Raw genomic sequence first — 15642 nt, forward strand, 5'->3', positions numbered from 1 at the left:
CTTTACTCATAATTGCCAAAACCTGATATGATCCAAATGTCCTTCAACCAGTGACTGGATAAACTGTGGTCTATCCACACAATAGAATACTACTCAGCAATAAAAAGGAACAAACCACTGATACACACAACCTCATGCATGAAATGTCACATGCATTATACTAGGTGAAAGAATCCAGACTCAAAAAGGCTACATACTATATTATACCATTTATATGACATTCTAGAAAAGGCAAAACTATAGGGACAGAAAACAGATCAGTGGTTGCCAGAAGCTAGGTGTGGAGGAAGGGAATGACTATAAAGGACCCAGGAGAATTTCTGGTGGTGACGGAACTGACCTATATCTTGATTGTGGCGGTGGTTACATAACTATCTACATGTATCAAAACTAACAGAGGGCTTCCTTGGTGGCGCAGTGGTTAAGAATCTGCCTGCCAATGCAGGGGACACGGGTTCAAGCCCTGGTCCGGGAAGATCCCACATGCTGCGGAGCAACTAAGCCCGTGTGCCACAACTACTGAGCCTGAGCTCTAGAGCCTGTGAGCCACAACTACTGAGCCCACGTGCCACAACTACTGAAGCCCGCGTGCCTAGAGCCTGTGCTCCGCAACAAGAGGAGCCACCGCAATGAGAAGCCTGCGCACCGCAATGGAGAGTAGCCCCCGCTCGCCGCAACTAGAGAAAGCCCGCGCCCAGCAACCAAGACCCAACACAGCCAAAAATAAATAAATTTTAAAAAAACAAACAAACTAACAGAACTGTACACTGTAAAGGACAAATTTTACTCTATAAATTAGACCTTAATTTTTAAAAATCAACCCTTCAAAATTAATTTATGGTAGGAAAAAATTAAACAGTGATTGTCTCTGGGTGGGGAGACAAGTGACTGGGAAGGGGCTCGGGGGGTGATGGAAACAATCTATATCTTGAAAGGGGTTTAGGCTACACGTGTGCATGCATTTGTCAAATCTCAAAAACTATACATTTAACATTTGTGATTTTCATTGTATGTAAATTTTACATAAAAAAACAGAAAAATATTAACGACACGCATGCTGAAGTATTTGGAGGGGACTGGACTGATGTCTGCAACTTATTTTGAAATACATCAAAAATTAGATGGATAAATGGATGAATAATGATAGACAGATGCACAGATATGTAAATTAAATGAACTAATAGATGAATAAAGATGGATGGGTACATAAATATGTGATAAAGAAAGTATGTAAATGTTAATGATGGATTCTAGACAGTAAGTATAGTGGTGGTCACTTTAAATTCTTTAATTTTGCTGTACGTTGAAAATCATAATGAAATGGGGAAAAAACAATTCTAATGAATTAAAATATATACATAACACAATGAGCATTTTAAAGGAGTTAATAAAAACATATCCCATTAACTCTTACAAAGCTGTGAGGTATCATTTTTCCCATGACTATCGTATCCTAGTCATGTAACATATCAGATTCAAATTGTAAATTATGCCACAAACACAGAGAGCTGTGCCTGTCACTTCACAGGGTTTGCTCAACTATAAACTTGAATTAGACACACAAGGCTGAACATAGGCTTTATTTACCGCTGATGATAAGAGAAAACTGACCCTTACAGAATGGCTTCCTAATTCCCTACCATTGTATTAACTCATACACAGGATGCTGGAACTGGTGCAAAAGGGGGACACGCTCTAAATTTTATTCCCAATGATGTTATTCCAATGCCCCCAAGGTTGGAGTTGGAGAATCATGGAATTGGAAAAGGCCAGCCCTCTGTACTAGTGATTCATCGTGTTATCTTCGTTTAGGGCCACACGGGAGTCTTTGCCCTCTTGGGGTAATTCAGCAGTCTCAGGTTCTGTGCCAGGCTGGACTTCTGACCCGGTTCCTATCAGTTAATAACAACTGCTGGTTAGAACTTATGTCTATGGAGTTGGAACTTTCTCCTGTGACGGGGCACTCTTACAATGACACTGCTTTAAAATCTCCAAAATCTACAAATCTGCACACTGTGTTGCTTTTCCTATAATCATACAATCTGAAAGCTGAGAGCTGATCAGAAGGCTGATAAATAGATGCTTTCATTTCAATGCCCTTGTTGTGGCAGGTCTCAGGTTAGCTACAGCGACCTCTACCCCACCACACACACACACACACACACACACACACACACACACACACGCACACACACACCCTCTGTTACAGAGGTTTAAGGGTCAGGTATACAGAGCTCAGCCTCAGAGAAAATTGGCTTTGTCTCTTGGAATCAAGAAGAACAGTTTATGAAATGTTTTACTAGGGGCTGAAAGAGATTGTCTTTCTACCAAACAACACAGAAGTAATCATCATGGTGGGGGCTGGGGGACTTTACTGGCTGGGTTACAGATATCACTATAAGCTGAAGAACCAATCTTAATGTCCCATCATACATGTACGGTAAAATAAATAGTGGTTACTCCAAGCAGGTTCTTATATAGTGATAATGTTTTCTAGAAACACTTCATGACATAGGGAACATGGGAAATCTCCTGATTTACTGTGGTCATGGGAGACCGGAGTTTTGGTTAGTCTTTACCCTTAGCTGTGCCTTACGGCATTTACATGTACTAAGGTCTCGGTATCAGTGTGTTTTTCCTAACTGTAATCTCAAAATGATTTCCGTATAAGTCAGGGTTGTCAGACATACCAAATAATAAGACAGGACACTCAGTTAAATTTGCATTTCAGGTGAAAAACAAATTATTTTAATAAAAGTATGGCCCATACAATATTTGGGACAAGCTCTTATTAAAAGTATATTCTTGGGGCTTCCCTGGTGGCGCAGCGGTTGAGAATCTGCCTGCCAATGCAGGGGACACGGGTTCGAGCCCTGGTCTGGGAAGATCCCACATGCCACGGAGCGACTGGGCCCGTGAGCCACAACTGCTGAGCCTGCGCGTCTGGAGCCTGTGCTCCGCAACAAGAGAGGCCACAATAGGGAGAGGCCTGCGCACCGCGATGAAGAGTGGCCCCCACTTGCCGCAACTAGAGAAAGCCCTCGCACAGAAACGAAGACCCAACACAGCCATAAATAAATAAATAAATAAAATCACAACTTAAAAAAAAAAAGTATATTCTTTTATCTGGCAGCCCTAAATATAAATAAAAACTTGAGATGTGTTAGTGAAAAGCTATTAAAACTGTATTAATTGATGCCTTCAAAAGTCTCAGCTTTCCAGTGATGTTAGAATTGCATTTGGGGATAGAAACTGATGCTGAGAACTGGGGTTTTTGGCTTCAGGCCTGGACTTTAGGCTTACTAGGTGGTAAGCTCCACTGGGAAAAAGCTCTGGGGTCTACCAGTATCTTGTACACAATTAGCTCTCAAAGTTATCCTTGGAGAAAGCAAATGAATGAATGGTTGAATCCAGAGAGCCCTCTAACGCTACCTCATTCCTGGGAGACTTCAGTTTTCCTGGCATTGAGGAATGACCCCATTTCTTTCCCAATCCTCCAAGTAGTCTCCATCTTTGTCATTTTCTCTCCGTGCATAGATGAATTTGAAAAGGGCTTCCTTCTGGTGCAAAGAGTAAGTCTGAAAAGCTTGTCCATATCTTGAGGGACATTATTGGAACATTCTATCTACAGCAAAGGCTGACCTTGAGCTGGGGCCTAGCAAATTTGCCCTAAGACACAGTCCTGTTCCTCACCTGCTCACTCTGTTTACCTTTTGCCGTTTTTTTTTTGGTGGTGGTGTGGGTCGGGGGGGAATCACAGTCTAAGCTTGAAAACTCAAACCTGAAAACACTCGCTTAGCTTTGCCAGTGGATTAAAGAAGAATCTATATTCCACCAACAATCTTCATGAATTGTGTCCACCCTTGATTCTTGGCTGCTTCTATTTCCTACTTCCTACCCACCACCCTTCCAATATATTTCTAATTTCTAATTTCCATGGTAAGCTTTTAAAAATTTGTTCTAGTGTTGTTGTCATTTTAGAAGGTATTCCATTTCTCCAAAAACCACATAAAGTATTAAATTCCTTAGAAGAACTTGTATTAAGTATGTTTTGCTGCTCAGAACTGCCTTCTGGAATTCATGAGCATCAGTAATAATAATTACCATTCTCGTTATCATACTCTTGTATCAGTGAGAGACGTGTACTCTGAAAACAAAGAAGCAATGTTACTTGTTCCTCATTTATCATGTGCATTGCTGAATAGGTAAAGTCTTTATCTGTCTCAAGACGAACCAGGTTATTCTCAAGTCTAATTGCAAAATTCACTCTTTCAGGTAGAACAGAGTCCAGGGGAAGAGCTGAAGTGCTACGAAATATTCTAAGTATTGGGGAGAAAGAGAGAAGGAGGAAGTTTGGAAAGACATTAGAACAGGGAATATGAAAAGGGCACATCTGATGGGCAATGTGGACCAACAGTAAAATCACAAGTGACACTGGTTCAAGATGGTAATTAATGGATCGGAATGAATGTCAGAAAATAGCTCACCTGCTCCATGATTTTATAAGTGAAATAAGCCCAGTGAGGAGTGACCTACTAATAGCAGGTTGAGCTAGTAGCAAAGCTGAGACCGGAATCCAAATATCCCAAGTCCAGCCAATACCTCTTTTATTTTATGAAACAGTTTCTCCAACTGGCTACCCCCACGTCTGCACTAAAATGAGATAGTACTGTGTATGTCATCATAAAATGATTTGAGTTCTAAGGGAATTAAGAGAAAGTTACAGCCCCTAGATTTATTACTTCCTCTATCATTTATTTTCCTGTACAAATTAATTTTAAATATTTATTCATTCATTTATTCTTCTATTGATGGTCTTTATGTGCCAGATATTATTCCAGATTGAAGGAATACCACAGTTAATAAGATGGGGCCCCTGCCCCGAGTTTTATCCCGGAAGGGAAAATCCAATAACAATCAAATAAAGAAACAATATGGTTTTGGATTCAGATACGTTATCAAAGAGGAAATTAATATGTTAAAGCTAGACAGAAGCTGGGTAGATGAGATTAAGGGTGTACTTTAGCAAGGATGACTGTCGAAGGTCCTTCAAAGGAGGTGACATTTGCTTTGATATGTGAAGGGTGAGAAGATATCCATCATGCAAAGACCAAAGGAAATACGTTCCAGGCAAAGGGAAAGAGTTTGATGTTTATAGAAAGAGGTCAATGTAGCTGAGAGTGATAAGCAAAAAGGAGGCATTTCAAAGCCTAGCTCAGGGAGGTAAGAAGGGGCCAGATCATGATGGTCCTTAAAGATCATTAAGAAAAAATTGGATTTTATTCCAAAGTCCATGGAAAGTCTTTGAAAGACCTGATCTTTGTATGTCTTAAGAAGCTTACTCTCTGTGGAGAATAACTACAGAAGAACAAGACTGGAAGTAGAGGCAACTGCTGTAGTCCAAGTCAAAGACAATGGTGGGATTAACCAGGCTGGTGGCAGTGCAGGAGAGGAAAGCCCACAGGTTCACAGCTTTAAGATAAATTTTAGCAGGGGAGCCAGCAGGATCTCTTAATGGTTCCATGAGGGGAAATGAGGAAAAGGGAGAGAATCAAGAATAGATTGCTTTATTTTTGGCTTGGGCAACTAGATAAATTATGGTACCGTTTACTGGGAAGGAAAAGGTTTGAGCACCATGGTGATGGATAGAAATTAAAAGCATCGTATAGGTCATATTATGGCTTAGATGCTTACTAGACATCTAACTGGAGATGTCAGGTAGGTGAGAGAAGAAGATATAAATTAGAAGCAGGGACACCAGCATAAAGGGGAGCCCTGGGCTCTCCAAAATTTATAGGTGAGGTGGAGGAGTACCATCCACAGAGACAGAAGGTGCAGGAGAGGCAAGGAGGAAACTGGGAGATGTGGTCTCAAGAAACTGAAAGAGTCATTTTTCAAGAAGGAGCAAATGATCAACCACTATATTAAGTGAAAGATAGAGTCAGATGAGAACAGAGATGAACTCACCAGATTTGAAATATCAAATATCATTGTTGATATCAACAAAAGCAGTTTCAGTATAAACAGTTTGTTAGAAGTCATACCATGTGGAAAGGTAACTATTAAGAGTTATTTTTATGTGTTTGTGTTTCCTTCCAAACCTATGCTGCATATAACTACACGAAAATACACACAGGTCCTTTTGTTTGTTTGTTTTTAAATGTAAAACATGAATAGGAACGCATTTTATTTGTTCTTTTTATTACTGCTTTTTGTTACTTAACATATTATTTTGGAGATCTTTCCTTATCAGTATGTATAGATTTATAACATCATTTTAATGGTGAACTTACTATTTTGTTATAAGAATTTAACCTATGCTTTTGATCCTTTCTTATGTACAAATCATTATACCGTATTATACCATGTACTTCCCTGAGTATGTGCATGAACAATGATGAGGAGAGAAAATCGATGGACAGAGGAGTTAAGCGCTCACCCCACAGAGATCCGAGCATGAACAAAGACCCAAAGGTTCTTTCTGTTGTACCATATTGCCTCTTTTTATGTTGTAAGAATTGACTGACATTTGGTAGAACTGAGCACAGAAACAAAACTCACAAGCACTTTTTAACAAATCATGCCTTTTCAATGGTGATGTTTTAATTGGATCTCTTATTTACTCTTGCATTCATTAAAGTAAATACGTAAATCAGTATGATTTCACTTCAAAGCCAAACAATTAAAATGGCTTTGGGTTTTGTTGTTGTTGCTGGCTTTTGTTTGTTTTTGCTGTTTTCGCTTATTCCCTAGGATTACTTACTTATTATATCCTAACTTGCCCAAGAGTTCAACAGAACCTGTGGCTCTAAAGTTCCCTTCTTAAGACCTGTTACAGACTGAATGTTTGTGTTCCCGCAAAATTCACATGTTGAAACCTAATACTCAATGTGGCGGCATTTAGCGGTGGGGCCTTTGGGAGGTGATTAGGTCACAAGGGTGGAGTGACCTAATGGTCACCTATAAATGGGATTAGTGCCATTATAAAAGAGACCCCAGAGAGCTCCCTTGCCTCTTCCGCCAGGTGAGATTACAGTGAGAAGACGACTGTCTATGAACCAGGAAGTGGGCTCTCACCAGACACCGAATCTGCCAGCACCTTGATCTTGGACTTCGCAGCCCCTAGGACTAGAAGAAATACATTTCTGTTGTTTATAAGCCACCTAGTCTATGATATTCTGTCATAAGCAACCTGAACTAAGACCAGACCTAACTAGAAATTCAGAATGTTGTCATTACCCTACATTTTCTAGATCTAGCACTGGCTGCTTTAGAATCTGACACCTTAGAAATACTACATAAACTAAGAAAATAATAAAGATTTTACATTTGTACCTTTCCTTCACGTGGCTAAAGTGGCAAAATCCATAATCTACCCTTCCCCCGCCCTATCTAATTCCTCTTCCTATTTTTTACATGGTCATCACTTTATTTGCTGTTTGTTCTTTTCTTTGACTTATCCTATTTCCTCCAGGCTTCATTTCCTGTTGAGACTGTTGTCAGTGGAAAACTGGGGAAAAGCACAAGAGGAGCTAGAATGAGCTCCCCCAACCCCCCGTCCTCACCGGCAGCAGCCTCTGCTTCAGAACGTGAGTGCTCTGAGCCAATTATTTATACCTAAAAGATCTTTGCATTTCAGTTTGGAGACTAAGGCACAGAGAAAAGTCATACTAGAGCCACTCAGCAGAGCGTGACTGACAGATTGAAACCAGTGTTCAGGTGAGGGCAAGACCGAGGCCAAGTTATGAAGGTGCTAACACCTACCTTTCACGCCTGCCCTGCTTTTTCCCGATGCAGCCCATCTCAGGGGGGTCACAAACTGGGATGCCCCTCGGATGCATTTTCCTTGGCCCACACGAATATGTTCAAACTTCTGAATTATTGGCCAACATTTAAAATTGGGAAATGTCCTGTAAAAGTGCAGACTTGCCGGTTCTTCTCAACTGGCAACCACGAGCCAGCTTGCAAACATGATGCCCCAGGGCTGCGGCTGCTCCCTTACACACAGCAAGGGCTCTACAGTCTATCCTATGCCCAGGGATTTTCCGTCTGGCCCATCTTACTCATTCTTCTTATCTGCACTCCACTGTGGGCGTGTGCGTTTATAACCTTTCAAAATGAAATGCTGCGAAGTGCTCTCTAATAAAGATTTGGCCACTTTTCCTAAGTAGCTAAAAAAATTGGGGTTATGACCCAAACTTTCCCATCAGATAACCCAGCAGTGTACAATCTGACTCTCCGGTTTCTGATCATCCAGACATCTGGGAGACCTGAAAACAAGACAGAAAAGAAGGGAAGACGGAGAACTCGGTGGCATCTGTACCCACATACTCCTTCCGTCTCTCCTACACTCCTAGCCATCCTGCCATTATACCTGTATCACAGGTTGCAAACTTATGGCTGAAACGCTTCTCCCAGGAGTCTACACGTTCTAGTGGGGTTTTCGAAGGCACAGGAATGCTATCAAAAGGCAAAGACAGGAATCTGCCATAGCGGTTGCACTTCATAACTGGTGAAAGGTAGTTAAAGAGGGTCACCCGGAACAAGACAGCCCCCCCACATGCCCCTTGACCACCGCATCCACGTCCTCTCCGCTCATCATCACACCCAAGCCCACGCCGCTTCCAGAAGAATTCAGGGCATTCTCAAGCTGTCTGGTAACTGCTTTCATTCACTGGTGAGATGCTGAGAAGCAAATGTGTAACAATCACGGTTATGACACAGGCTAAGAACACACAGCCTCGGGTTCCTGCCCCAGAGAACACAGCCCCTCTCGTTCCACCTCAACACACCCGGGATCTGCGCACATGGCCGCCGAGCACAAGCCCAGGAATGTTGTTATAAAACTGCACTTCACAGAAGAAAGTCAAACCGTGAAGTTATTATCACAGTTAAAACCAAAGAGCAGAACATTGAACTGCCAGAGAAAACAGTCCACGGGAGCACCAGCTGGAATGAGGGCAGGTGGGGTGAGAGGAAGTGAAGCAGTGGCCAGAACAGGAAGCACTTGTACTCGGGGTGGAATGAATTTTGAAGCCGCACCGGGACACCAGGAATCTTGTCAGTGGAAAGGCATGGCTGCGATTCGCGCATGGGAGCCAGGCAGACACTCCTGAGCATCTACTTCTAACTGAATAACTGATCTTTACCTGCAAAGATCCCCTGGCAGGTCAGGTGCATGCAAACAGCTTATAAATGGTTTGTCTCAGAGTTAAAAAAAAAAAAAAAAAAGAGTTAACTAATGTGCTGGTTGTCTCCACAGAAAAATGACATATCAATCCTCAGTGAAGATAAATTGATTCTGAAATTATAAAGTGAATCCCTGGGGAAATGAGGTTTGACTGATAAGAAGTAGATTTGTACAGCTTTTCGGGAACATGACCATTACGTACAGTGAAGTACTCCTGCACCCTTACTTTACTCCATCACATCGTCTTCACCCTTGAGGCAAAAAGAGAAACTCCAGTCACCTGAAAATCAAATTCTGGACCCAATAGGTACCGACAGGGATTAGTCAGGAACTTGAACTTCCCTTTCTTGTTTCACAGGTTTGATTCTATCTGATCTTGCTAATTACCTCCAATTACTTCATTTCCACCTTCCTGTTCTTTTCCTACAGCCCTTTAGCTGTCACTGTACAGCGGTTGCATGCCCTGCTCTAAAATTCTCTTTAGAGGAAATGGCTTACATATAAATGTAACAAATGAGCAGTCTCTCTGTGAGCTAAAGCCTTGAACTTAATTCTGGGCCACATTGACAGAGGGACAATTGCTGCTCCAGGAGACTAAGAGAGGGGCTCCAAATATTTAAAGAGCTGTTATGTGTAAGTCTGGAAGGTAGAAGTAGATCCAATCAATGGATAGAAGTTACAGACAAGCAAATTTTAGCTCAGCATGTTAAATCTCTTTAATTATAGAAATGTTTGCCTTGTCCAGTACTGAGCTCTCTGTCATTGGGCATGTTTAACAGATCTGAAAATAATCTTTTTAGGAGTATGACAGAGGGTATGTTAGCATTGGATAGGAAGGAGAGAAGTCTAATTCTAAGGAGCCTATGATTCTGCAATAAATAATACTATATCAATAGTTTTTCCATATTTGAGATACACAGCCATACACATCCACGCGATGAGGTGGGTTGATAAGTTGAACTTCACGAAAAAACATGGCAGGAGAGTTGCTCATCCCTGAGCCCAGAGCAGAAGGTAATTCTATCCTAGATTTAGATAAAAATTGATCTTTAAATATATTTGAAGACAGAAAAAAGGACTGGAAAAGATAAGAGATTAAAAGGCCAGAATCTTCAAGATAAAACCTCATGGGCAAGGGTAGAAGTTGGGCTCGTATATCAAACTACACATGAATAGGACATAGGGGGTAACTGAAGGACAGTTTATGTTCTTTATTTTTGAAAGCCTACTCTAATGGAAAATGTAGGATTCTGATTTTTCTGTTCTGGGTAAGAAGAATGAAAGAAAAGTATCTCCTCCACCCCCGCCCATGTCTGCATGGGCAGTTAAAGAGCTGTAAAGAACTTTTATTCCAAAGAGCTCCTGTAGATACCGCCCTCTTTGACCAAAATGCCACAGGGCTGGCAAAGATTTCTAAGCAGATTAATGAGAGGCTTCTGAAAATGTTAATTCAAGACTGCTGTTTCTCAAATTTAACCTAGGTCTCTTGGAGAGAAGCTGGTGAGTCAAGAACATTGTAAGACTCACCCTTCTAACTGCTGTAATATTGTACCAACACTTTTTGCCAAACTGTGTTATGATTGTGTAGTGATGCTGTCTTAGAAGTCTGCGGATCCCTGTCATTTAAAAGCTAATCATAACATACTGTTAACATATGGGAATCCAGTCTATTCTTGTTCTCCGGGCTCATGTGCCCCAACTGACCACAGCATTTTCTTAGCACCAGGAGGGTTGTTCTTACAATGTTGCTACTTTTGCATTTCCTTCTTTAGAACCCTCTAAGTAAAAACAATAGCAGGGGGAAGAAGGAGCCATGCAATTTACTCCAGCAAGTAAAAGCCAGGATCTGTTGAGTGTGTGTATTCCCTGCAATTCACCCATGTGTGTTTTCCTTTTCTGGAGAAGATGAGGAACAAAAATAACTTCACCCATCACCAATGTTTTCCACCAAGCCATTTCACATGGTCCCGTCCCCCTAATCACGAATGTGCCTCCACTCTGGCACACAAATCACCCACCACACACACACACCCAAGATTAAAGAAAAGGAGACCTGCCTAAGAAAAGCAAGTTGTGCGGATACCTTATACTCCCCATGAGATCTGCTGGGAGTGAAAAATAAGATGTCAGCCTGTAGAAATTTACATAGTCTCAAAGTCTTTCCCCACAAAACGCTTATTAATTAGGTGGGAGAAAATCGTATTTTAAAATAAAGAAACCTGGAAGACACCAGGTTTCATCAAGTGAGCAAAGTTAAAATCATCAGCAATGAAACACGTCAATGTCATGTGCCTCCCGACCTGACACACTGGGAAGGACACAGCACTTCTCTGGTGTTCTCGCCAAACCTGCAGCTAATCATGAAGAAACAGACAAATGCCACTTGAGAGATTCTACAAAATAAGTGGCCAGTACTCTGCAAAAAAATTCTAGATCATGAAAGAAAAGAAAAGGAAAGGAAAGAGGAAGGGGAAAGGGAAGGGGAAGGGGGAGGGGAAGGGGGAGGGGAGGGGAAGGGAGGGGAGGGGAGGGGAGGGAAGGGGAGGGAAGAAAATGAAAGTATGACAGAGTATATACCAAGGGGATTTGGGAAATATGACAACTGATGTGATCTTGGCCCAGAAAAGAGACAACTGGCAATATCTGAATAAAATCTGTAGATTAGATTATAATATTGAATCAATGTTAATATCCAGATTTTACCAAAATGTTAACCATTGTACTCCCAGTTATATAACAGAACGTCCTTGGTTTTGGTAAATACACAGTGAAGTATTTAGAGTTAAAGGGGCATCATGTCTGCAATTCGCAGCCAAATTTTCAAAAAGAAACTTATATACATAGCTATGTGTGCATGTGTATAGAGAGAAGAGAGAGAAAATGACCAAGTAAGTTTGACGAGATGTAAAACGTAAACGTTAACATTTGGGGAATCTGGGAAGTGAATATAGGAATTCCTCATAACGTTTTTGCAACTTCTCTGTAAATAACGTTTGTTGCTTTTTTTTTTTTTAAATTAAAAAGCAAACTTAACCTAAGTGGGCCTGAGCTTTTCGAGGAGGGAGCTGGAGAAGGAGGAGGAATGTAGTAGACCCCCATCTCCTTTGCTCTTCCATCCCCAACACTGAGAAGCATTGTAATGTCTTGTGTTTCCCCGAAAGCTACTGTGGGAGGCTGCAGAGAGCTCCCTGAGGGCACCACCCTATCCGCAAATCCCCAGAGCCTAACACAGGGCCTGGCATACATTAGACGCTCAAGAAATGGCCAATGGAAGGAATGATCGGACTTTAAGAAATATCTGAAAGAAACTGCAGGCAATCCCCAATCTGCAAAGTTGGTAGAACGGTGGCCCTTCTGTATAAACAGCTGGGCGGCAATGAGGTGCAGGTGGCACCAGAATGAGGAGTGAGGAGCAAGGTACAATCCTATCCTAGGGTGTTCTGTATACGGAGGAGGAAGAGGAACTAAGCATGTACCCTGGGGCTGGCCTGAACTGGCTCTGTTCCTCTGGGCTGGGTGGGGAAGGACAAACATGCCAGGCACTACGTGTCCCAGCATCTGAGGTCTCCACTGGGTCCTGCATGAACTATTTGATGCACTGAGATAAGAAGAATGGAAGACCAAGCTTCCGTTCTCAACCAAGAGAACGTTAAGGCTTGAAATAGCTCTGTATTCAATTCTGTTCTTACCTCCCAAACCATTTAGTACTTGGTTTTTCAAATTCACATGGACTATGCATGTGAGGTCTGAAATTAAAATCATTTAAATGACCAAAGTTCAAGAAAGCTTGGAAAAAGGTAACAGATGAAAAACGTGACTTTGCTTCGAAAACTTCGCTAATTCAAGAACATCCTAACAGATTGCTTTTCCAGTAACATTTAATTCTGAATAGAGATAAAGGGAAAATATATATATAATCCACAGGCTGCCGGAGTGTTAAGTATCAGGGGATGTTCCTATAATCCACAGAAAATTGGGCCCTACAACAAATGTGCTTTTTCTAACCACCAAGATACAATTTCATAGTCATGAACACTGTGTGATAATATTCCAGACAAAAATTAAACAAGGAGAACTGTGGCACATAACCGAGGACAGGACTCCAAATGGCCAATCTGATTTGCATATTAATTCAAATAGGGACCTTTTTGCTTTAATAAGGGATATCATTTTCGAGGAATCTCTAGGAGAGATTGCCATGCTCACTGGTAGAGACTTGTTGACCAATTTATTTGAAAATGAGCTCATATGATAAACCCAAACCATAATGAGGAAAAGACAACCCTTCCTGATCAGTAAATAACAAACAGTGAATCCACAGAGGAACCAGGGCAGGCTGGTACTGCTGCCCTCTCTCCCTCTTTACTCGTCACATCTGGGAGGCCAAGCAGTTCTCTGTCAGAGTCAATCCCTTCCTCCAACGTAATAAGGACAGAGGGTTAACTCATCCTCAGAGTTTTAGTTGCCAGTTATTAGTCTGTTTGTCCCCAACACCCTCCAGCTTCCTATCTCCCATTTCAAAGCTGCCCTGCCTCACCAAAATGGATTGGGAGAATCTAGACATGACATATCTTCTGCTTGGTTCTCCTAGAAGTATGCTTTCTGTACAACCCAAAAGGATTGGGGTCAAGACAATGTGTAAGAAAGATCCCTGTTGAGCTTCCAAGAGGAGCACAGCCAGCTTCTGTTCCTTCTGTGCTCAGAATCCCTCCTGTCTCAGACATGGTCTAGTCCCTGGGCCACCAGTGGCATGGCTCTATTAACACCCATTGAAACTACAAGGATTCGTGGTGACCTGAGGCCTGACCTAAGGGTTCTGGAAGAGACCCCTCTACAGAGCTCAGATAGAACCTCAGATCTGTATGCAAATAGGCAGATGGTATGGTCTTCTTAAGACTTCAATACTTCTGAATCCATCCCTATCTGTCCCCACATACACTCCTTCTCATTTCTCCATGACAACTCCTACTTCTGATACCCCTGGGCTGTTCTACAACTGGGATGATAAGGGCACTTCGATAAAAAATCAAGCCATTGCCTATTTTTGGTCTCAAGAGGAAGCAAAGATATTGGACCAAAGGATAGTATGACAGCTCTTGAAATTTAAGCTTTCATGCTGGTCACCAGTTCCTAGTGTGATGTTACCAATGAAAAATGCAGAAGCTCTGCCTCTTGGTCCCCACCCAACTGGTTCTTCTTACCTTTGGTTCCATTGAAATGAAACTGTGCGTTCCTCTGCTTGAGAGAACTGACCTTTTAATCGTCCTGCTGTGATAGAAGTGGTAGTAATCCTTCAGGGCCCCGATCTGCAAAGGCAGGAGGGAAAGAATATAAGAGAGTTAACGTATGAAAAGTCTTCTGTTTTCCTGGTTTTTCATTAAAATAAGAACACAAAAGCAAAAAAAAAGAAAAGGTCCATAAATTATGTAGTTGCTGGCCATGCTTAAATGTTACTTGAACCTTGGTGATCACTTTTCAAAAGAAGGACATGTGATATGAAATGGAGTGTCCTTGAGGCGGTGACCGTGGAACTAAAGATTATAATGGGGCAGCTTGGGCTCTCCATATCTCCCTTTTAATGTTTAATTTATATGCAGCATTTTAAGTAATTCTATATCAATCTATATCCAAATGTATGAAAGAGAATAAAAAAATCAAATAGCTATCTGGTTATGAAAACACATCGCATTTTGTTTGCTCTGAGAAATGTACGATGAAAGACCTTGTTAGATTATTTATATCATTAATTTGAAACAAGTCCTAAGCAATTGATCATCTGCAAAGAAAACACTACTTAGTTTGTTTCCTGACTTCAGTAGACAGTATAAATACATAGCTCTGATTCATGTGTTGCAAAACTAAAAGTGGAATGAATGGCAATTTCTAAAACAAAACAAAGATCACGCGTCCTACCTATCAGCTAAGCTTCCTGTGTGAAAATAGTTCAGTCGACTTTATCTTAACCATTTCTTTAATAAATTAGTTTTCTCATTTATGTACCCCTTTCTTTAGTTAAAAACAGGTCTGTTTAGGATAGCTGTAAAAATAAATCCCTGTCCATTCTAAGAAAACAAACTAACACAATTCCAACCATCATATTCTTTCAGCAGATTATAAAATGTGGATCACATAATGGAAATTAAACCATACAATGAGCTAAGGCAGGAGAGCTTGGTTCTAGTTTTGGCTGATGGTCACCAGAAGTGTCTTCTTAGCTAAATCGCATATACTTACTATGTCTCAGTTTCATTATCTATAAAATTGGACTTCAAGCCAGTTCATTTCTCAGATCACTACAGCTCTCAAATTCCATTCTTTACCACTGACACTTTACTCGCTTTGGGCAAATACATTTAGGGCTATTCCTCCAGAACACCATTGCTCTACCCTAAAAGAATGACCACCATCAGGATGTTTTCCAATTAGGACAATTCAAAAGTTAGGCCTTCTTA

At 41.3% G+C, this 15642-nt stretch overlaps 1 protein-coding gene across 2 annotated transcripts in view; it reads right to left on the minus strand.

Annotated features, from left to right (window-relative positions):
- The window catches only part of PCSK5 (proprotein convertase subtilisin/kexin type 5), a 451875-nt gene that overhangs the window by 400008 nt on the left and 36225 nt on the right, over positions 1–15642 (minus strand). For both annotated transcript variants that reach the window (XM_068551986.1, XM_068551985.1), the window contains exon 2: positions 14392–14496. In XM_068551986.1, coding sequence (XP_068408087.1) covers positions 14392–14496 — 105 coding nt within the window. The remainder of the gene's footprint in view (positions 1–14391; positions 14497–15642) is intronic.

This window comes from Eschrichtius robustus, chromosome 10, assembly GCF_028021215.1.
Source record: "Eschrichtius robustus isolate mEscRob2 chromosome 10, mEscRob2.pri, whole genome shotgun sequence".
Taxonomy (NCBI): domain Eukaryota; kingdom Metazoa; phylum Chordata; class Mammalia; order Artiodactyla; family Eschrichtiidae; genus Eschrichtius; species Eschrichtius robustus.